General features: G+C 39.3%; 2 protein-coding genes across 7 annotated transcripts in view; one reads left to right on the forward strand and one right to left on the reverse strand.

Moving 5' to 3' along the window:
- rbfox3a (RNA binding fox-1 homolog 3a) overlaps positions 1-24,775 on the reverse strand; it is an 836,552-nt gene that overhangs the window by 704,814 nt on the left and 106,963 nt on the right. The gene's annotated exons all lie outside the window — the stretch shown is intronic.
- Positions 12,817-19,545, forward strand: LOC307024736 (uncharacterized protein). Its single transcript, XM_079659107.1, has 7 exons — positions 12,817-13,228; positions 14,359-14,592; positions 14,955-15,574; positions 15,899-15,953; positions 16,301-16,454; positions 18,650-18,772; positions 18,903-19,545. Exons 2-7 carry the CDS (start codon positions 14,400-14,402, stop codon positions 18,946-18,948), a joined length of 1,191 nt encoding a protein of 396 aa, XP_079515233.1. The 5' UTR covers positions 12,817-13,228; positions 14,359-14,399; the 3' UTR covers positions 18,949-19,545.

Here is a 24,775-nt window from a genome sequence, read left to right on the forward strand (position 1 = left end):
GCTGTAGTCCCCCCCCCCCCCAACAAGAGCAGAAGTCATATATCTTGAGCATTATTTAGACGCAGCCGTGCTGCCCCATCAAGGCTTTTGTCATGTGGAAGTGGCCGTGGTTAAATATAAACTGAGTTGGAAAACGACCCTAGCCCCATTTTTCACTTTGGTTAGAACAGTACAGGGGCGGACTGGCCATCGGGACGATGGGCCGGTACTGAAGTGAGCCGGTCGGACGATGTGGGCGGGCCGGTAACCGGAAGGGCTCGACATTAAAGGGCCCGCTGGCCCGGAAGCACTATTTAGACACTCCGGGCCAGCATAACGTACTTTGCCCGCTCGGGCCACTAAAAATATTGCTTTAAAAAAATGGTCCTGTGGTATTGGTATTTTGACTTGCAATTAAGTTAAATTGTTTCGTTTATCAACGCTACAACATAGCGTTTTGTGAGTCGTTGTCGTTGTTGGGTGAAAAGCAAACAGCTGTTTGCTGCGGAGCGCAGCGCGAGCAGGCTCCCGTGAGCGCGCTCCTTCACAACAGACTATTGCGCCACCTAACCATTCGCCAAAATGTTTTTAATACCAGCGGTAACCGGCCAAGCGCCGGGCAAAAAAGAATCATCTAATAAAAGAAAGTAACCGGAGGAGTTAATCGAGAGTGACAGGGAGCATGAGAAGAAGAGGGAGAGAAAGTTTCGGCCAGCTTGATCGATGGAGTTGGCTTCTAGTGGTGCAGTGACGCGTCCTAAAACCCTTTAATAATCTATCGATTAGATTTATGATTCGAAAATTATAAAAGTAGGGTAGACATGTGGAGATTATCTGGCTGAACAAAACGTGCATTTATCCAACAGGTTTGTTTTCCACAGGCCTTATTTCCAGCTATTTTCCAAAACCCTGTGGAGAAATCCCATTGCTTTTTGTCGAGGGAACCAGCAGTTACTTCCTGGTTTTAGGACGCGTCACCGCACCTCTCAATATGATGCCAATATAAACAAGGTCTTCTGTCGGCTCTGTACATCAATGCCGACCTATGCTGACAAGTAAGTGAAGAGTAGACAATATAAAGGTATTGGCTTTAGGGAAATGTCCCAGTAGTTTAGGATAATGAAGGTTCTAATCTAATCTATTACATAGCCATTACATTTCTAACTCCTAATGACAGGAAGGCAGAAAGCGCTTTATACAAATAATAATACTCATAATAATAGCAGACATTTTTAACAATGACCACAATATCATTATTTTAATAAACCAAATATGAACAATTGAGGAAAATGAAGAAGAACTGATGATTCAAGTAGTAATGTAGTTAGTGCATAAATTACTATTGCAACAAATGGGTTAATTTTCTTCATTATTAGTCGATTTTTTTTTTGGACGAATGCTCCGGGCCAGTGGTTACAATGGTGGGGCCAGTGATAATACAAGTCCGCCCCTGGTACAGTATGTGTATCTTGGAAAAGCAACCATGGTATTAAGACTGATATCTTATCAAAAGAAAGTATTGAGCTTTATCTTTAATCCCCAAACTGTAAACTAAAAGTAGATCATTCTGTATTATAAGTCAAAGACAACTAATGTAAATAATCATATTTGAATGAACTCTTAATGGTATGCCTTGGGTCCTTAGCAATCTGGGACTGCATTACACTCCGTCTAATTACTTCAGTTTATTCAATTAAGAACTTTTTGTATCTCTTGTATGCTCAGTCTGTAAAACTACAAAAAAAGCTTTTCTAACAGTTTAACCAGCACCTGCCTGACTCCTGTAACCTTTTGACCTCTGAATTGACCTTGTTCTGTTTGTTGTAATACACAGACCTAACCTAACACCCAGCTGTAGCGTGTGGTGTCAGAGCAGCAGACATTTATCTTCCCTTCTAACAAGACTTTAGTGAAGATACTCTCTCAGGTGTCCAGGTTCAAGTTAAAATGACAGTTTGGGGGAATGTAATTTGACACCTGATTAATTTTCAGTCCTCACAACATTGAAGTTCTGACCTTGCCTTTGTAAAAAAACCTCTCATTTGCATTGGTGGAGCAGAGACTGGCTTCTAATTAGCAGCAGTGATTAACTGGTAATTGAAGAGGGGGTTCAGACCAGGGCGAGGTAGAAGGAGGAGAGAAGGGAGCGCCAAAGAAAAGTCAAAGATCAAGCAATGATAGAAAAATATATTTTGTAAGAAAAAGGGAAATGAGGTTTGAGAGTGTGTTTCTTCACGTGTGTGTGTGTGTGTGTGTGTGTGTGTGTGTGTGTGTGTGTGTGTGTGTGTGTGTGTGTGTGTGTGTGTGTGTGTGTGTGTGTGTGTGTGTGTGTGTGTGTGTGTGTGTGTGTGTGTGTGTGTGTGCGTGTGTGTACTTGTGGCTGCCTGTGTGCTGACTTGGCTGCAGTGTGTTGTGAATGTTGAATGTTAAACAGAGTGGTATGGGCCATGGCGTCCAGACCTGCTGATTAATGTTGACACAGTGAGGAGAGGCCAGCCTGTTGACATCCATTATGCTCTGTGCTTAACGAGGCAAGCGCCTCAGAGACACCCATCACACCAGACCGACCCCCCCCCCACACACACACACACACGCGCGCACACACACACACCAAAAATGCTCATACCGGTACTCAATCTCTAGGAATTCAGCTGCAAACCATTTTAAACCAACATTAAAGAACAGAACGGGAAAAAGTGTGTCCTTTACGTAGTGAGACCATAACTACCGTTATGGGGATTAAGGTGGGAAATGTAGCGCACTCTCAATCCAGACACCAGCATGTATGTTCTTTGTCAAACGTTTAAAAAAGTCTAACCATGACCCCGTTATGGCGCTATACATATTTATTTATGCTACCCACAATATGCCAGGTTATTTCAACATGGGTCTCACACTTGTTGCAAATTATTTGTATGTACTGGAAGGCTTGGACAAAATCAAAGAGTATTCCATTTTGTCTACAAGAATGTTAAATAGTCATTAAAAATGAATAAAAGGTACAAATTGCGTTCTGATTTTTTATTCATTTTTTTTCCTATCAATTAAATGCCTGTTAAATTGAGTGTTACATTTGAGAGGATGAGAAACTAGTAAGGCCGTTTAATTTTGTTTTACACATTTTGTTTTGATTCACATGATATCGAGTCACATTACTCAGAGTTTTAAAAGTCTGTGTTTTAATCATGAGCAAATAAAAAAACTACAGTAGAGACTCATAAATATTTAATTTAGTCAACATAAAAGAGTGTGATTGTGAACTAATGTTCTGTTTTTACTATTTTTAGTTCTGTGAACTTAATCCCTTGGGTGAGGTAATTGAAAAAGTTTAAGTCAGTAACTGAAGATATTTTTTTATATTTTACTTATCAAACACTTTAACTTAGCTGTAATGAAAAGCTACATATAGTGTATATTGAAAATATGTAGTCTCTTAAAAAAAGGACATTCATCAACTTCAAAGAATTAACACAATCAATAGTTGCCTAATGTTTTGAGTTTTGTTGAATTTCCTCAGGTTTATGATTCTTCTATTTAAGATTGTATACCACTGATCTGCCATATTCTGGAAATGGGTTGTGAGGAACAATAATATATTACTGAAATTGAAGGCGTATACACAGAAATAAAACTAAAGTAACCATCTTGTAGTTGTTATTCTGCCAACTAGATACTGAAGCTCTGCTCATGTCTTTCCCAAATGTCCTCACTTTATCTTATCTCCGTGGACATTTGTGTAAAATTGTGATAGTTGGCATACGAACTCTTGGGAGATAGAAACTTGTTTTGTGTAGTCAAAGCGACATTGAGCTTTAACCTCAAAAGTCGAATAAGTTCATTTGTGATACAATGTGTTATGGTTTGCCCAGAGACACAATAATGCCTGGGCTATACAAATAAAACCTGATTAATTTACTGCAGTTATGCTGGTTTATTCAAACTATTCAAACAGGGCAATTTTTTTAAATTAAAATGACCCAGCTAGATTGGAGGTGTACATCCATTTACACAAACCACACATGTTTCTTACTTGCTACACACAAAAAGAAGATTCAAAGAAACGGATCGAATGCTGAGCACAGTTTTCACCACACACACACTGACACAGACTCCTATCAGTCATCTGCACTGCCATCCACTTCATTTGCCCCCCCCCCCCCGGCCCAGCAGGGGGTCCGATAGGTCTTTGATTGCTCTAAGTATATTTGGCTCTCTCTTTTCTCTCCCTGCTCTCAGCCCCTTTTGTGTCACGTCAGACAGAGTGTGCTGGAGAATTACTATCTGCTGGATGGCATCGCTGACAACTGCCGAGTCCCTGAACCTCACAAGCCCCCCCCCTCATCACCACAAAGACTCGATCTGATCTTTGAAGGAGGCCCAGTCTTAAAGGGAGCGGCGGTTCCTATACTCCACCTCCCGCTCCGACACAATCTGACTCTCAATCAGCGCTGGAGAAGCTTTTAAACCTGAACCTGCAGCCACTTCAAAGAGCCCCCACACCCCCTTCTTCAGAAAGGAGTTAAAGTGGCGTTAACACTGAAGCAAATGTGAATAGAACTCAATTACCTGCTGGAGAGTGGTAATGGAGAGGATTGTGGGAAGGGGAGCAGGCAGAGTCCTGTGGTGGGTAACACTACTATAAACTTTTAAACTTTTATACTTTTGCATTTAGCTAAGATTCTGGTCCCTAAAGAGGAGTGAGAGTTTTTGATGAAATAAGATCGAACTGACACAGGTGTTCTATCATGCAAGATTATTGGTGGCCAACAACTCCAGGACCTATTCTTCTAATCTACAACCAAGAAGGCACATTTTAATGTTTTTAAGGAATAATAACATTGAAGGCTCAAACGTCAACCCATCTATCTTCACACCCACCCACTCCTTCCAAACACATGTCAACCACATCACACAAACTGCTTTTTACCACCTAAAGGACATTGCCTGCCTTCGACCCTCACTCTACTTTTCAGCTGCTGAAGCCCTCATCCACGCCCTTTCACTTCCCGACTTGGCTTCTACTCATCCTCTCCACATTCTGTATATATATCGGTTAGGTTTCTTATTTATTTTATTTCATCTTTGTTTGTTGTGTAAATTGCTTTTGTAAAGCCACTTACCTAGAAGCAAGTACCTAGAAAAGTTTTTTTTTTTGGAGAAACCAGCTTGAGTGCGCTAGAATTTGAAAATACACAGCCGGAAAATATCTGCTACTCCCTTACAGAGCCCCTCCTCCAACGCACACGAACGCGCACATGACCAATGAGGGCATGAGATAAGTTTGTGCACAGATGGAAGGCTGACAGGCAGGTAGGCCATCCAGTTACTTAAACCGGGCCGGCTCAGATGATTGGTTGTGCTTTTTACAGTGCTACGGCTTCCACAGATGACATGTATTTATTGTCAAAGCACTTAAGATATTCATTCCTATCGGGATGTTAAGAGCATTCCATGGAATATAACAAAAAGTGTTTCTGAAATAAATTACATACAATTTAAGTAGGCCTACTATTTTGACAATTAAATGTAGTATTTTACAAAGCACATTGAACAACGTTAAAATGCTCCTACATATATTTGTTAGTTATAAATACAGAATGTTATTCTAATAAAATACTGTAAAAGTCACATTATACACGTACACACTGAGAGCTTTTACTTTTGATACTTGAATTACACTTTGCTCATAATACTTCTTTACTTCTACTAGAGTAACATTTTCAATTCAGGGCTTTTACTTGAAACTGAAAATGTAACCTGTTAAACCCCAAGCCTGTTTTTCAGGTCTCAGGCTCGAAAATGACATGCCCAGAACAAATGACTATATCTTCACTTCTAAAAGGGGTGATTGAATCGTCTTTTTTCTCAAAGCAATGATACACCTGTGAGTTGGATGTAGAAAAGTCAGAATACAATTACTTATAGTGAAAACCACCCTTGAATGATGGGATAGTAGACAAAAATCTTTAGCAAAAAATTGAAGGAGCGGATCTAGCAATCTTAACTGATACAGTTGTTTGCAGTCATTGGTCCTGAGAGGTCCTGGGATTGGGGGTGTGAGGGTTTATTTTTTATTCTTTTCCTTAGTTTTGTCCTCTTGTCTGATTGTTGTTATTTTTAGTTTTTTCTCTATTTTTTTTAATTTGTGTTGTGATTGTACATTGTATTTTTCTAAATGTGTGTGAATAAAAACATTTGATAAAAACAAGGAATCCAAACTATAACATACAGCCGTTAGCTGTTAGCACTCAGAGCTCACAGCTCCTCATATCTGTTCAGAAACTGAACAAAAGTTAAACAAGTACAAACCACAGACTGTCTGTGTCATGGTGTATACAGTCGCTGTTGTGTCTGTGTCTGTATCATGTTATTGTGAGTGTGGACATATACAGGTTAATTTAGCCTGATCGATCCGATCTCCATTCAGAAAACACGCATTTTAAAAGGTTTTTCACCTGCCTTCTTGTCTGCACACTTGTCAAAGCATTAATTCATGGTTTTTACTAACCGGTATCAGTATGTTGTTACTTCGGCATCATTTTGAAACGTGTATTACAATTAAATCACGGTAAAATATGTTTATTTTGTTTTAGCTGATTTCTACCACAGTATTTAAATAGAGATAACCCCCGCCCCCTCTCCAGCGCGTCCTGTTTGAACAACACACTCTCACTCCATAATCGTCCGGGAGCGACGTTTGGTCAGGGTCCCGTGGCGTGCAGTTGTGACGCTCCGAGGCTCCTTCAGCTTCATAAAGGGACGCAAATAGCTTTCAACTAATTGCAATGTATTCCCATCTGCTGCGGGATTTGACGCTCATGGAAGCACGGTATTCATTTGTGTCGGCTGCCCTTAAAGGCAATGTGAGCATCCATTCCCATTGGATAACGGAGAATTGTAAAACCCGGAAGCAAATATTCCCCTTACTGTCGATTGATTTTACAGTGATATCTGCACTACTCATCAACTAAAAAAAAACAGATTATCCTTGTTAATTACACAACATTGATTGGTTTAAATTGTGGGCAATGCTTTTGTATTTTTCCCCTTTGATTCGGAGAAACAAATACTTTTTTCGGAGTAAAGGATGGCAGAAGACACTACACTACCCAGAATCCCCAGCTATCGTTTAGGACTACACCATATGCTCTGTTTGACAAACCCCGTGATTAGTTCTCAAGCTCTGTGATTGGTTGACCTCCAACTGCATTCCATATGAAAAAAAACATTTCCTAAAAGATAAAATCATACTTTATTCAGCAGTGCTTGCTTTACTCTTTGACATGAATGCATTGTAATAAATGGTTTCGCTGCATTAAATATATTACACATCTGTCGTAGTCATACTTGCCAACCTTTAGACCTCAGAAATCGGGAGCATTTCAAAATGCAAAATTGGGCGGGGGGGGGGGGTGCTAGTGGATCGCCGGAGCTGTTAGATTAACATTAACATGCCTTGCGACCTGTAGCACCGTCCTTGATGGAGCATATGTGTGGGCTGGACCTGTATTTTACAGGAAAGGAGTGAGCAGAGAGTAGAGTAGTTGTCGACTCTTGTTCTGTTTTCTGTTGTGAATATCTGCCTCACCCTCTCAGACTTTGAGTTGCGCGCGCTACTAAAGAGACGTGTTACCATGGAAACCAAACCATGGTGTAGCTGTATTAAAGTCAGAGTGGAAACAGTCGTGTGAAAATCTGATTTTGTCAGAAATCGGGAGAAATGCGGGAGAAATATGACCCCGGGAGGAAACCGGGAGAGGGCAAGGAAATCGGGAGTCTCCCGCGAAAATCGGGAGGGTTGACAAGTATGGTCGTAGTTCTTTATTTTTATTTATCTACAGAGATCGGGTTCAGATTAGACCGGAAACTATTTCTTTTACCGTTCAGTTTGAATTTCACAATAAAGTTAGTAGTAATATTTTGTTTTGATATTATTGTTTTTTATTAACTACTAGACCGCTGGGTCATGTTAAGACCATATTTTCTGTGTTGCTGTGGGGTTTTTCCATCGCTTTTGTGTTAAAAATATCAAAACAATAACTAAATATATCCGTCGTAAACTAAACCAGAAACAGCAGTATATTTTATTTTGTTAACACTGTAAAGTTGACCACCTACTGGTTAAAGCACGTTATTACACGTTTAGAGTAATGCAATGCAGGTAGATTGTGCTACCTGCTTGAAATGGGATGGAACCACGGCAGACTGTCCAAAACTGGATTTGAACGGGTCCACCGCGTCCCCCCCTCCCCCACCCCGTCCCCAGAACTACAAATGCTGGCTATTGTGTTTCGCAACATGTTCTCTATCTATGGCACGTCTCTACTGGGAGTTGTAGTTTTGAAAGACGTTTTCGTATTTCCCATAATAAGAAGTTGCCAGTATACTGTGTACATCCCTGGAGGTTTAGGGGATAGGAAACACTCAAATTTAAAACATATAATTAATAAAGGGATGAAAATTGCTTGTGCCCATAATGGGCAGCATTAATATATATACCCACATGCCAGCTATGTCAGAAGAGCTTTATTTAACAGCTGGTCTTATGTTTGTGACCCCTCCTGTTGTTAATTGATAACATTACATTACATTACATACATTGATAAGCCTGAAACATGCACTTGTCAAGGTTCAGAGGCAAATTTTGCAAATATGGCAGTAGCCATCGATCATCTTAAGATAAGATATACTTTATTGCTCCCAAGTTGGAAACATTTGCGTTACATCAGCATGTGTAACAGTTGTAAATATGCAGTGGTGTTTATTTGTAAATCAATTTAGTATAATCAAACAAATTCTGTGTTTTATATTTAATAATTCTGTGTTCTTTATTTATTGATTGTTCAATACCTGACAAGGCCGGAGATGAAATATCTATATACATCCTATAAAAGTATAATACATATGTATAATATCAGTTAAAATAAGTGCTTCAACATACTGTAGTTAACATTGCTGGAGGTATGCACAAATATTGATAAATGTATTGTCATGCACTATTCAGGAACCTGCGACCCAAGTTTTTCATTCATTGCATAACTACACCGTTTGTGTATATATGTCAATAAACCTTAGAAAATCTTGAAATCTTGAAAGGGATGTGCAAAATAGTCATTATATACAGTCTTTAATTAACTATTAGTAGAGAATAACGAGTAATGAATATACTTTATAGGGATCCTATTAATATCTAATAAAAAAAAATAATGAAATTCAATAACATGCTTTAACCACCAGGTGTCCCTTTCTATCAGCTGTGCACCTTTATGGTGTAAATACAGCCTATCTACCAATTGGATCCAATATAAAAGTAAGCCGAATTAGTGTTGATCCTGCAAAGAGAAGTATTGTGTGAAAAGAAATGTAAGATGTTGTTTAATTGCTGATATATTTATGATCCACGTCACGTTTTCAGTGTTGGCGGCAGTTCCTCATGTTTGTCTAGAAGTCTTCTCATCAGGGCTCTATAAATAGAGAACTACGGCAGATAAGTAATATTTAAAGTAGCCGAACCGTGTATTACAATGCCGTTATGTGATGACTTTCAAAGAGAAAAGCAAGCACACTCGGAATAAAGTATTATTTTATTTTTTTCAAATGTTTTCGGTCTGTTTCCGGTATTTGTTAATGACGATGTGATGTGAGATGTGAGACTGGAATTGCACGGTGGAAAATAACGTATATTTAGATGCGGATTTTGTTAAACTAATACGTTTGCGCTGTGGACCAACACTATACATTGACGGGGAAAGGGGTAGCAATAAAGATAACACCATTAAATAGTTGCACAACATAACAGAAATAATATCGATAGCAGCGTCCCTAGCAACCACCTTGGTAACAATGAAAACGTATGGACGCCATTTCCTGAAGTAATCTTCGTAATAACTAGCAAACTAAAGATCATGTACATCCACTGCACACATAATCTGAAATAACAACTCATATTTCTCGCATCAAATGACATCAAAACGCATTTTAATGGCCAAACTAACTTTAAAATAGACATTTTCCACCGAGAATAAAACGAAGTTCGGCCATGTTTTTTTTTTCTGCAGGGAGAAATTTGAAGATCACGTGACATAGACGGCAGCCATTGGAATGAATGGTGAAAAAAAACGGGGTTTGTCAAACAGAGCAGATGGCGTAGTCCTAAACGATATCTGGGGATTCTAGGTAGTGTAATGTCTTCTGCCATCCTTTACTCCGAAAAAATATTTGTTTCTCCGAATCAAAGGGGAAAAATACAAAAGCATTGCACACAATTTAAACCAATCAATGTTGTGTAATTAACAAGGATAATCTGGTGTTTTTTAGTCGACGAGTAGTGCAGATATCACTGTAAAATCAATCGACAGTAAGGGAAATACTTACTTCCGGGTGTACAATTCTCCGTTATCCAATGGGAATGGACGCTCACATTGCCTTTAAGGGCAGCCGACACAAACGAATGCCGTGCTTCCATGAGCGTCAAATCCCGTAGCAGATGGGAATACATTGCAATCAGTTGAAAGCTATTTGCGTCCCTTTATGAAGCTGAAGGAGCCTACTGTTTGAGCGTCACAACTGCACGCCACGGGACCCTGACCAAACGTCGCTCCTGGACGATTATGGAGTGAGAGTGTGTTGGTTTGAATGACAGGAGTAAACACATCTGACAGCCGCAGTGAAACTCCAGCGATTAGAGCAATGCAAATATTCGCATGGCTGCCATGAAATTCCTACCCTGCCTGAGACACAGTTTAGTGAATATTTTTTGTGTTTTGGGGGGCATGGAGTTTAGGTTAAAGACCATAATATTGTACTTTTACTTGAATAAAGAATCCGACTACTTCTTCCAAAACTGTTCATTTATTTATTTTGAGTACTACTGAGTACCATTCTCTGTTGTGATATTTTAATGGACCACAAGCAGTGGAAGAACACACAAGTACTAAACAATGTTGTTATGACTTCCAATTGAAGAAGCACATTCTTTTTTTTTTTTTTTTTTTGTACCGTATCCAGTGAGTGTTTATTTTGCCAATGAAAAAAGATAACTTTCCATTTCATTTAAATTTAATAGACAATAAAGGTATATGAATCAGCAGGGAAAGCAGTCTGGACAGATGAGTCACGTTTCAAAGCCTTTTGCATTCACAAGTAAATGTGCCAACAAGCAGCCTATTGGCAGCTCAGTCCATAACACTTTCATCTGTCTTTCAGAGGTCTTTGCTTTTATTAAGAGAAATTGATCTGGATTTATCACTAATAAGCCAAACAGGCGAGAGGATCTTCGTTGAGACACCACATTGCAATCACAGCTTCATATAGTCCGTCTTATCAAGGACATATCAAGAGCAGAGTTGAGTCTTGCATCGTCTATCTAGTGATCTGAAGCTTTTAACATAAAAATGAAAGAAAACAAAATGCATAAAAAAGAAAGAATATAAAAGGCAAGAGTGGAGAGAGGGGAATAAGAAAAGTGAGACAAAAGGAGCTACCCAGAGGCCCAGTTGGCCTTTCAAAGATTTCTGATCTCAACTTGTCCTCTAAGACTTCTATGGAATTCTCAAGTACACAGGAAAGACAAATTGGAAGCTAAACTTTTTGGGGAGCGCTCATTAAGCCGGTTGGTTAAGAAACAGATCCGTGTACGTGTGTTTAAGTGTGAGGATGCGTGTGAAGATGTATGTATTTCCCAAGTATCTGATGCTCTGAGCGCTCCATACTGACACAGTCCTATCAATGGAATGCCTGGTTACTCAGTAAATAAGGTCCCAGGATCGTCAAACAATGCAAAAATAAATAGATATATGACATTAAACAATAAAAAAAAACAATAACATTTGTGCAAGAAGAAAAAGAATAGAAATAAAATAGTACAAGAGAATGTTGCAAGACCAATGTATCATGAAGTAATTCATAATCATCAGAGGACAGCAAAAGAAATTGGGTCGAATTCCCCCCTGGCTATATTTGGGACATGACCCAAGTCAGGTCCCTTTCAGTAATTTATTCGAAAATAACATGTCAGTTTTAGCAGGTGCCACGGGTTGTAAAGGAGACGAAATCCAGAAATTAGATATTGGTTGTTTTGTATGTGCTTGTTAACTTTGTTTATGCTTAATAATTTATTCTAAATTCAAGGATTTGTTGTGGTTGCATTTCTGTATAATGCAAAAAATATAGCTACCTGCATTTCAATTATGTAACGCTAGAATTTCAGCCTGGCATTGTTAAATCTCTTATTTCTCCAGCCAAGTATGCTATGTGTTACAAACACCCATGCACCTGTACTGTTATAGATACAATACCATATTCTCTAGAATGTTAAGGAAGAACGTTTTTCAAATATTAGCCTTTCCTATATTGAGCCTCACCTCACAGATTGGGTCTAACATTTTGTACAAATAAGTAACTCATTTTAGGCCAGAGGGTAAAGCGAAATGCGAAAATGTACACATGAACTTGTTTGATGTTGGACTGTATTTAATTTCAGTGATGCAAAAACATGATTTAAAAGAAAGGGCTAAAAGGGAGGTTAAGGTCTGCTCAAGTTCCATTCAGGATATTCTGCCAAGGGGAAATACAAAATAAAAGAACCATTCAAGCTTTTCATTGTAACAACTAAACAAAAGTAACTCCAAACTGAGAGTTGACTGACAGCATTATGTTCTCCTGGGTGCTTCACAGGGTTTGGGTAAAGTTAATCAAAAGGAAAGAATCCAAAGCTCTTCCTCTAACACCATCCCACCCAAAGCAGACGTAACTCTTTGCCTTTCATGTGATTCAGTCTTCTCTATCTGCAGTCCGGAGCCGTCTCCATAAACCCAGCCTGGGACCCACACTCTAAGAAAAATCCGTAAAATGATGGCCAATGTGGTGTAAAATGTTACTGTTTAAGTACTGTAATCGACTTTTACATTACTTTTGCCGTTGAAAACAGCGTTGCCAGGTCTGCTTATTATAAGTTTCCCCCAAGATTTTATTTGAAAATAGCAGGTCTACAAGCTCACAACGCGTCGCGTCGCGGCACGTTGTGATCTGCTATTTTCTAATAGTTGCTGTATAGGTTTAAAGTGCTCATGTGGCCCACTTCACTTCTTTTGGGCTTATTTTCTCTAGACCTTGTGGCTTGTTTGTGTCCCTCACAGAATCTGGCAACACTGGTTGCGCATTGCATTGTGGGTGCTTTTGCACGGTAAAAAATATCTGTGGCCGCCATTACAGGAATCCCGCACTGAAAGTGAACCTGAAAGTCTGCTCGGTAGGTTGGTTCATTGTGTTTAATTTGGGAATGGAACCTCATTTCTTAATCAAAAAGGACATTTATGGTAAACATAACATTTGTGTTAATGTTAAATATTTGTTTTATTACGTGTACGTCTGGCAGGTAACTCTCTTCTAACTGGCCCCAGTTAGAATATAGTCCTTAAGCAGTATCCCCCCGTGCAAAAGTTGGCCAGTTCATTGAATTGATACGTAAAGTTTGTATTTATGGTTAGTTTATTTTCGCAGGTTTGTGTGTTGTTGTTTTATTAGTATCTTTCCAACCTGGCTAACGTTAGCTTCCATTGGCACAGTGTTTTCCCCCCAAACACCGCGGTCAATACAGCTATAATAATATCATATCGACTAATATATATTCGATAGGCTTTGTTGACATTTGAAGGTGTGTGTGTTATGTTGTGGTTACATTTGGATTAAAAGTAGTATTGTAAAAGGCAGCGGGCTAATGTTAGCTTCCATTGGCACAATGTTTTCCCCCCAAACACTGCGGTCAATACAGCTATAATAGTATCATATCGACTAATATATATTCGATAGGCTTCGTTGACATTTGAAGGTGTGTGTGTGTTATGTTGTGGTTACATTTGGATTAAAAGTAGTATTGCAAAAGGCTGCGGGCTAACGTTAGCTTCCCGTTAGCTTCCATTGGTACAGTGTTTTCCGCCCAAACACTGCGGTCAATACAGCTATAATAGTATCATATCGACTAATATATATTCGATAGGCTTCGTTGACATTTGAAGGTGTGTGTGTTATGTTGTGGTTACATTTGGATTAAAAGTAGTATTGCAAAAGGCCGCGGGCTAACGTTAGCTTCCCGTTAGCTTCCATTGGCACAGTGTTTCCCCCCCAAACACTGCGGTCAATACAGCTATAATAGTATCATATCGACTAATATATATTCGATAGGCTTCGTTGACATTTGAAGGTGTGTGTGTTATGTTGTGGTTACATCTGGATTAAAAGTAGTATTGCAAAAGGCCGCGGGCTAACGTTAGCTTCTCGTTAGCTTCCATTGGCACAGTGTTTTCCCCCAAACACTGCGGTCAATACAGCTGCCAAAATCTGGACAAACTTAATGATTATTATCCACTTTCTTCTTACCAGAGAGGTGCGAGGTTGCTCATTCCTCTTAAACACATGCCAACATGGAGCTTGTGAAAGATATGGTTAAGAAAGCCATTCCATCGCTCAGTAGTGATAAGATGGATGCACTCATGGCTAGACTGGTGGAATTAGGAGTTCAATGTGAAGATGACCTGATCCTTGTGGAGGCCCCGGACATTCAGGACACTCTGCCACTCATTCAGTGCAGAAGACTCGTTAAAGCTTTCCAAGGAGGTAAGTTTTTTTATTTGTAACCCTAATCTGCACAGTACTGAGGGGTGGACAACACCGACAAAATCAAATATCACCATTATGTATTTATGACTATGTAATGTTAACAGTTGGGTAAGTTCAGTTCATTCTTTAAAATCAGGAAAACACAACAGGTATCACAATATGATACCCAAAATCCTATTCAATAATCTCATATGATATATCAATATATTGCCCAACCCTGTATACTGTCTGTACAAATTCACAGACCCTTAAGGGTCCATTTGTACCCCTGGTGGTCTCCAACGGACATTGAAAACCAGTGTATTAATTAATTAGTAGCATTGGTGATGTGGTTAATTTATGGGGTATGTCATGCATAGATTCACAAGCTGCACCACAGTTCAGAAGCCCTGGCCCTACATCTACACCTCTGCCACAGAGTGATGATCTGTCCCCAACACCACCTGAAGCACCACCTGCCCATACCCCATCTGCCCACTCCCCATCCTGTGAGCCATATTCCATACCATGGCACAAAATGCCCTCAAAGCTCATGGATGTGTTGGGTGAAAAGAAATGGGTAAAGTCGAAAGAAAGACTACAGATGGTTCGGATCGTTGTTGATGATTACCTCCATAAACACCCTGGAAGACCTGGTAGATCCAAGCTGATGGAAATCGCCAAGAACATTGTAGGACAATATCCTCTGTCTTTCAAACAGACAGAGCCCTTTGGAAATATGCCGTTTGCAAAAGATGGTTGTGGTCCTCTCTTTACCCAGCTAGAAAACAGAGTTGAAAATATTAAGAGAACATCAACCCCAGGAAAGAGGCGAGCAGAGGGTGGAGAGGGTGAAGTTCAGCGGAAGAAAAAGTCAAGAAATTCCGATCGTTATGGATGTGTGGAGTGGGATGTTGCTGTCAAGGGAACTGAGAGTAGAGCAGAACTGCTGTCAAAACGAAATGAATTGAAAAGTGCCTTCAAAACCCATGATCCTCAGGTAGGGCTCCAACCATCCATTATGTTCTTGTGTATGTATGGATTACTTTTTGATTGAGTAATGGAGAGGCTAATATTTGAGTTTGATTTATTTTTGGTATATCAATTCAAATTGGTTTTGTACAACTAACAAAAAATAACTGATCTACAAGTTCACAATTTTTTTTTTTTATAACTACTATTAACATTATTGTCTATGGTTGCCTCTGATACAGACGCTGGCAGATGGTCTATTTGCCTGCCTGACTGTGTGTTTGCGTACATTGGAAACATAAAATCAACACATTCATATGTGTATCTTTGTTGTTTTATTTTCCGAAAACAGTACTCCGCAGATGCTGAACTCAGCCTCCCCTGTACCCCATGCATCCTAATCAGAGGTTTGTAGTTGAATCATTTTTGCATCCCAGCAAGCTTGGAGATATGTTCTCCATTTGTTCTTAGGTTTACTGATGAGACGATTTGTTGTGATGAAAAGGTATAGAGTTGGTTGATTTTGTTTTGTAAATGGTGCTCAGAACTATGTTGATTAGGGCCAAAATCTTTAAATTTAAGTACACTTGTATGTAAAGTCTGACAAACTAAATGCAGAATACCTTTTCAAAGTATTTGTTGCTTGTTCTTACCATAACCTGTGTTTGGACTGAGTATGGAAGATTTGGCACGTGTGTACGTTATTATTTTTTAAAATTACTAATACATATTGTTTTTGTGATCTATGTTTAAGGTGACCATCTATTCCAGATTGCTGTTGATCAGGAAGTTGTGAATGACCACATCACCTCCCCCATTGTGGCCCTGAGCTATGCTTTCTGCTTGTTTTATGTCTGCAACATTGAATATCCAAAGGAGATGTCTCTTACCCTGGAATTCATGCAAAGGTAAGCAGCTCATTGTTTTGAAATGTATAAGCTGGGGTATTCAAATTCTGAGACTGAGGGCTTCCCACCAGACAAAGCATGTAAAAAAGGTATCCACTCATCGTCCCTTAGATTACTAGCATAGTTGTGCTCAATTCCAGGATGCTTATGGGATCATGATTATTAAATATAATATATATTATATGTTTTGATCCCATTGACACTCTACAATCGAGCCAAGATATTCATTGCTCTTTGACAGGGGTCTTCAATGTTGTTCAGTCCAAGGACCCCTTAGCTGAGAGAGATGAACCAGGGACCCAAATACTGCCTAAAATTGTATTGCAGATTCAACTTTTTCATAGAGTTCATAGACCTGTTTGACAGCACTATCACCAGTGTTGTGTAAAGTTTGTTTGCTTACACATGATCTTTTCTATTGTTTGTTTCATGTTAATGTGTATTATCAAACATATAATCACTTAAACCCTCAATACTTAATAAATGTTCCTATAACACAGGCAGCACATTTTGCAGCTTCCTGTTGAAGGGCCATGCTCTTTCATATAACTTCAGACTACACCAAGTACATAGAAAAGGTCTGCCCTAAGGCATTTGGCATTTATTAGGCTCTGACACTGGGTGATTGGGAAAACATCTACAATATTCCTAACAACTATCTCTGAGCTATCTCTTTAACCAAAGACACACATTTAGGCTATTCTATGTGAGCTGCTTTTGTGACTAATATAACAAAATCCATACCAGGATTCATGCCCCAATGTTAATACTTGTTGTGTAACGTGTACATTTGCACCGAGTGTCACAGTTACCACTCCACTCAACGTTTGACGCCTGTGCTCTTGTTGCAGATGAGCTTAGTGGTTGTGTCACACTTAAGATTGACTGAAATCTGACAAGTAGACTGCGATATTGAAAGTAGCAAATTTAGATGCAGTTTTAATGCAGTGGTTGTATGTGTGAAATCAAAATTGAGCAACTATGTTATCTATTTTGTGACTAAAATGTATATAGACTGTGTACAATCATAATCGATGCAAATAAATCAACCCTCTTTACCTTGGTTGCCTGTAAAGCTGCTGCAATGAAATCTGGACCTCCGTCTTTGTGCACTGGATCACAACTCGCCTATCGTGATTATGTGAATTGGTCTGCATTATGAGAATACAAACAAACATGATCCACCTATAGTATGTAGCCAATAACCAAAACCATTGTGGATTTAGTAACTCTTCCTGTCAAATGTTCACTTGTGCCTTTAACAAACTATAACACCGCACACTGTCACCTCTAAATTGTATATGTATGTTTAACAAACACACAACTCCACGATAAATGTAGCAAATACCAAGACATTTTACATATAAAATATAGAGGCTGCTACAGTAGGCTGCTGTAGGCTATGTCACAGTGGTGATTATGACAGGAAAAGTCACTAAATACACTATATAGCCTAGTTTGTCAGCACAAAATAATAGTTTTGTTAATTCATATTGTAAAGGTGCATAATGTTTGTATTCTCAAATGCAAACCTATTACCACCACCGAGGAGTGGTGATCCAGAACGGGTTCAGAGGGACCAGAAAGAGGTCCCACTGTCATTGAAACAATCTTCCCGGACAGCACTGTTTACAACAGACTCGCCGGCCATTTTTGACGGCTCATGTAAATTATATATTTTTTTGTCACAAAATAGACCATGCAGTTCCTCATTGTTCATTAATTTTAGACATACATTTCAGATTAAAAGTTTGTTATCAATCGTCACAACTTCTTTCAGCACTCGTGACTACTAGCGACTACTACTAGCTGTGCTACTCATGCACTGAGTTAACGGTGCCCTGAGATCGTTCATTGCACGTACAGTATATCCACACAAGTCACAGGTGCACGGGTTATGCTGAGATTTCCAGTATAGTATGTCGGTGATGAGCAGACTTTAACAGCACGTTGTCTGAGTTGCTCAGCTTACAGGAGCAAAGTGTTATTGTAGTAGTAGTATTTTGCAACATTAGCTGTAGATGGAAACACACACACGGGCATGGTGGAGAAAACAAATGTATGCTATTTTAGACGGCTCCACTCCTGTAGAGCCACACTACAAGTAGTATCTCAGCTTTCTTTGCATGTTACTCTTTAGTTCAGTTTCATTCATTTAGTTGCATGTTCAGCTAAACATATTTCTGTTTCCTTAGAGTTTTCTTTGGAATGAATCCTGACCGAGGGTCCAAGGCTGAGATGAAGGGGAAGAAACAGCATCACATTCCTCCAAAACTGTCGAAGCTCGTGACTGAGCTGAAGGAATTTGACTGGCACATGTGAGCTTTTATCAAAGCTCAAAACCGAACTTTTTGGACTGGACTTTTGGACTAAACATACCAACACACACACACTTAAAAAAAAAAAAGTTTACTTTTTTTTTATTTGTCACTGCATGTTCTCCTACAGGTTGGGGCAGCGCCTGTCAGCGGGGAATGTTGAGTGGGAGGTGTAGGACGGAGTTGCTACATCCTCTTGGAGGGGGCTCCTCCTTCCTCACTGACAGGTGAGCCAGTAGGGTGCAACAGCAGTGGCAAACATTGGGAGGAATTTATAACTACTAATTTGATCTTGAGGCGCACATGTACACACAGCCCGACCTCTAACATCATGGTGTTAAGAAAAAGGTTATTGTTGCTGTTATTTTACATACTTGAATGTATGTTCATGTTATGGTTTTACAATTGTATGGAAATGTCTTAAAAAAAAAACATTTGTATGGCACTCAGGTAGCGAGGGGTAAAATTATTGCCCACCACCACAGATTCTTTGGGTTCAAATCCCCCATGTTCGGGGGGAGGGAAGTTGGGAGGGTGATATTTGTCACTGCATGTTCTCCTACAGGTTGGGGCAGTGCCTGTCAGCGGGGAATGTTGAGTGGGAGGTGTAGGACGGAGTCGCTACATCCTCCTGGAGGGGGCTCCTCCTTCCTCACTGACAGGTGAGCCAGTAGGGTGCAACAGCAGTGGGAGAAAAGTTCAGTTTTTTCATTTCATCATTAAATGCACTTTATACATTCGCAAAAAGGAAATAAATGCACTTTTATGGAAAACATTGTATACATTTTGTTCAATTTCTATATATTGTGCTTTATTCAGTTTGCTTGAAAGTGTAATGATTGTTATTTATTTAGGATTAGGATATATATATATTTTTTATCCCAAGATTTAAAAAAAAAGATATTAGGATTAACGGAAGTGTCTGTAAATAGTACATACTAAGGACTGTTAAAATACGGAATTGTCCGTATTAGGATTAACAGAAGTGTCCGTAAATATTACGGACAAAGTCTTGTTAATCTACAGAAATATCCGTTATAAGGTTGACAGAAGTGTCCGTATATGGTACAGACAAAGTCTTGTAAATCTACAGAAATATCCGTTAAAGGGTTGACGGAAGTGTCTGTAGAATAACGGACAATGTCCTGGCAGCAAATTACCAGCACTTTGTCCGTTTTTCAACGGATTCTTTTTTTACAGTGCACATCTCTGCCTCCCCCTCACTATCTTTGGTCTGATAGAATCGATTGGCCATTTGGAGGCAAGGAACTCCAAAGAGACAGGCATAATTACAAGGAGAAAAGGCAATCTACTGCAATTAACCACTCCTCCCCTGGCAGCTTGGCCGCGGACCATCTCTCATCTTATGCAGGAAATAAATTACCTCAGCTCGGCCGCCGCCACTGAAATATAGGAACAATTAAACAGGAATTAATTCTAATTCATGCAGCCCCTATCACTAAAGGGACATATTTCAACAACGGTATTAAAGAACTATTACACAAAATTAATTGTAAACCGCAGTTTCTTTGATCCATGTAATAAATCACGGGCTTCTTTCTTAAAGAGCTCGGAAGAGATAAGTCGCACGCGGTTGTCAGACATTTTGTAAGGTTGGAGGGTCGTCCTGAACACGCCTCGTAGAGACGGTTTCTCATCAAGATAAATTAGGCCTGTCATGTTGTGTGGACAAATAGAGACATGCAAGGAATTTTTGTTATTTGCTATTTTATTTAGCAGGAACCAATTTGACCACATATATATAACTTAAAGACAGTGGTGGAAAGTAATTAAGTAAATTAACTCAAGTGTTGTACTTACAGTAAGTACTTTTTGGACAAACTTGTACTGTACCTGAGTATTTCCATTTATTCTACTTGATACTTGTCCTCCGCTACATTTTAGAGGCAAATATCATATTTCTTACTCCACTACATTCATGCCCGGCGCCGTGGGAGGGCCAGGCCCTCCCATTTGACATTCCTGCCCTCCCTAATAAACACGTTTTTTATTATTTATAAAAATAAAAATAATTTTTTTTTTTTTTTTTTTTTTATAAACGGTGAACTTTTCTGCTACGATGTATGTGATGTCAGATAGTAACTTAAAAAAAAATCGCAGGCTACGTCATATAAATGCATGTGTCTGTTGTGATTTGTGATTCGTCCACATTTAGACCAATCACAGCGTCACACTCTGCCGCCTATTCTGGATTTGTTTATTGTGCATTCTGTAGACATTTCTGTTTGAATTACAAAATGGACATCAGAAATTGGCTTAAAAGGTCTAAGGATTTATTAAAACGAAATAGCGATGAAAGAACTGCAGCCGATGGTGCTGCTGGCGACCCTGCACCTGCCGTTGCAGCAGCACGCCTTAATGTCACAAGCTTGACCTCGGAAAACCCCGGGACTGAGTTAGCGAGCCCAAGCCTTGACTCATCAAGGCGGCCGCCACCAACGCTGTCCTCCGAGGCACAGCTCCTTGTACCCCTACCATCACCACCTGCGTTGCCACACCCGACAGCATCCTCCTCCTCCTCCTCCGTGCCGGTGCCTCCACTACAGACGCTACCTTGCAGCACATCAACAGGTACTATTGGGCCAGCAACCGCTCAAAGACCAACAGCCCCAGATGATCTTGGGGTTAATAAACCCAACCAGGTGAAACTGATTGTTTTCAAGAAATAAGCGCACTTTTGCCACTGCATGGTACAACAACAGACCATGGCTTGAATATTCGTTAAAAGCAGACACAGCCTTTTGTTTCCCCTGTAGACAGTTTAAATTAAATACGTCTTCATCTGATGCGGCTTTTACTGTCAAAGGTTTTTGCGACTGGAAACACGCATTACAGACTGATAAAGGACTGCTAATGCGTGCCGCATCAAAAGAACACATTTCATGTGAGAGTTGTGGAGAGAGAGAGACAGATACGCGAGGAAACAAATAAGGACATTAGTACTTTGGTGCAGATCAGCTGGCACGGAACCGTTATTACGTGTCGTTGATATAATAGCTTTTTTTTTTAGCTGTCAACCAACTCCCTCTCAGAGGTGACCACGATTCACTCCACAGCATGTCAGAGTGCAGTGCATAGGAAAATAAACCATGCCCAAGGCGGGATAAACAGTTCATCGTCTCCGTCTCTATATTTCTTTCCTGAGGAAGCTACCATCCTTAACCAGTGTGCCTTGCTCGTGATTTACCAGTGTTTGTGCTGCCACGCACACAATGATTCAAAAGTGGTTTCTATGTTGCCCTTTATTTGTGTATGTATTTGTGCTAAGTGTGCGTCTTTACCAAGCGGCAAACTGTGGAAGAGCCGGGACGCCAACACTGCAGTTCATATATTGGCCGATAGGGACTGACTGCAGAAAGGAGCAATTTCCATAGACCCCCATGTTAAAATGCCCGACTTTACAGCAGAAAAAAACATGTTTCTATCCCTGGCTCCATACATTTTATTATCGATATAGTTAGATTCCACCTTCATGATTATGGATCTGTGAGTGAATTGTTTTCTAACACGACCCTTTTATTTATATTAGGTCTTAAAGTTTTTGCATAAATTAGGGCGTGGTCACATTGAGTGACGGCTCTGTCAAGTGACTGCTGCTGTTAGCTTCTTGTCTCTCTGCTAGCTGCTTCGTGAAGCTACAGGCACTCTGCCTGTTCAGCTCATCCAGGGAACACAACTTGCCCCCGGCCGTGTTTGTTTGTTCTTCATGCTTATATATCAGACTATTGTGACTCGCTCTGCGGTTGAAACAGACGGTGCATGAATGCGGTTTTGCGGTAAGTGAAATTTGAGTACTTATTTATGTGTTAATGATTTTAATCAGCTACGTAATTAATGTTACGGCTTGGGTTAGCGTGTAAGCGAGTGGTAGCTACATCGGTGCTAACGATGCTAATAGTAGCCTCCAAGTTAAAATTATAGACTATATTTATAAAGGTTAAAACGAAATAGACAAGTGTAAAGTGGGATAATACTGTACAACAAACGGCTTCTGTTTGAGGTTGATAAAATAAGGTCATCCTTGTAACTTAGAGAGATTATTATTATTTAGGTAGGAACTGTATGCATCGCTAAGGTTAATTTAAATTGGCTATGCTCAAGTATGTAGACAAGCTAACGTCGAAGTAGTGTATGTGAAATCAACCTCACAACAAGATGTGTGTATATTACAATTATTAATGTCATATTTCAAGATGATTACTTAGATATTACAATATGGTTGGTTGAGCTGGAGTTCATTATTGAGCTTACACGTTAACGTCACAGTCATCTGAAGAACGAACCCAAACCTTGTTGTTTTTATTAATTGCATTACCAAATTGGTATCAAATAAACAGCAAGCATTGGTAACACAACTTCCAAAGTTACAGTAAAATAAAAAGGACCCTGACTTGGACAATACACAATCCAACATGTTCAACAGAAGAGAATGAGTTATATTGTTTGTACACATGGTACTTTACATATATATCTGTTTGTTTAAGGTGTCCAGGTGATGCAGACAGGCTGGACCAGAGAGTGAGAGACAGAACTGGACTCCTCACAACAGTGAACTTCAGCACAGGTACAAATACTATTTTTTTCATACTGTACAAAGAATCAAGAAAGTATTGACTTTAATACACTGATACATTCCATTAAACAATACTAGATCACCTACACACCAGTGAAGTTGAGGGTTTTTTCTGTGCAAAAAGTTACATTTAGATGTTAACAAGCAATATGATTTTGTCAGCTTTCTAATTTAATGTATTAAAGGCAAAGATATTTAACACATAGTGAGAACTGCTATTTATCTCTCAATATGGTCTGTAAAAAAAGTGGTAAAAGTTATTCTTTCAGTGAGACAACAGAGCAAGCTTCTACAGTTGCACTACATTTTGATAACAGTTAAATATTATTTTGATAATAACATATATTTCAATGTTGATGAACTTCATACTTTTCATTCATAATCTGATTGTCTTTGTAGCTCACTGTTGAAATAAAACAAAAAACATTACAATTACAAAATAATTATATCTACAGCCTTAAACACACAAACACACCGCTTTCATAAATAACACACTTGTTCTGCAATAATATGTTTTATGTTTCCTGTAATTTTTGTTAGGAAAGGACATGCCTGAAAGACACGACATTTTCTCCTTCTCTGAGGGTCAAGAAGAACATCCAAGAGGAACATTAAAAGCTGATGCTATGAGATTTTAAGACCAGTACACTAAGAAACTACTTTTATTGTAAAAACAGTCAGCTGATCGAATGCACCTATTTCCACATCTACACTCCATCAGCTGATTATTTCTATTTGCCTCGCTTTATGAGCTTCACATCACTTGTGCCTTGTACCGCAGAGTTTGCAACGTCACAAATAAATAGGGCCAATCTTCAGTCAGATGTGAATGTGTAATCTACCATTTTCAGTAAGAATAATGGACAAAAGGAGTGCAAATACAAATACAATTTATTGAAATGTGAACCAAAAGTTAATCAAACATGTTTTAAATAAAAAGCACATATGGACAGAAGGTGTAAACCTATTAAATGTATAAGTAAACACATTTAGTCAAATAAAGTGACAAATTAGGCCTGTGCAATTGGTATCAGTCCTCTCCAAACCAAGAGACAGGACGTCCATCACACGGAGGTTTCTCCCTGAAGTCTCTGCAACTTTCTGGACACCACGCTGTCTCAATCTGTCCACACTGAATATGAGAGGGGGAAAATGAAAATAACAAATGCTTTAGACAATAAGAAACATAAAGTTGACAGTTGAGTTGCTCAGTTTTTTTAGATTGTCAACACTATTACTGTATAACTAATATATCAGGTTAAGAGGCACATTCAAATAAAGATTGGTCTTTAACACTAGAACCACCAGAGGTCGCTGTATACCTAAAACCGCCAACGGGTAAAATGTACCCGCTATAGATTTTCAAGGTACAATGTTCTTTTATTTATCATACAAAAAAGTGAGTTTTG

This window comes from Notothenia rossii, assembly GCF_949606895.1.
Source record: "Notothenia rossii genome assembly, chromosome: 11".
In the NCBI taxonomy this organism is placed as follows: domain Eukaryota; kingdom Metazoa; phylum Chordata; class Actinopteri; order Perciformes; family Nototheniidae; genus Notothenia; species Notothenia rossii.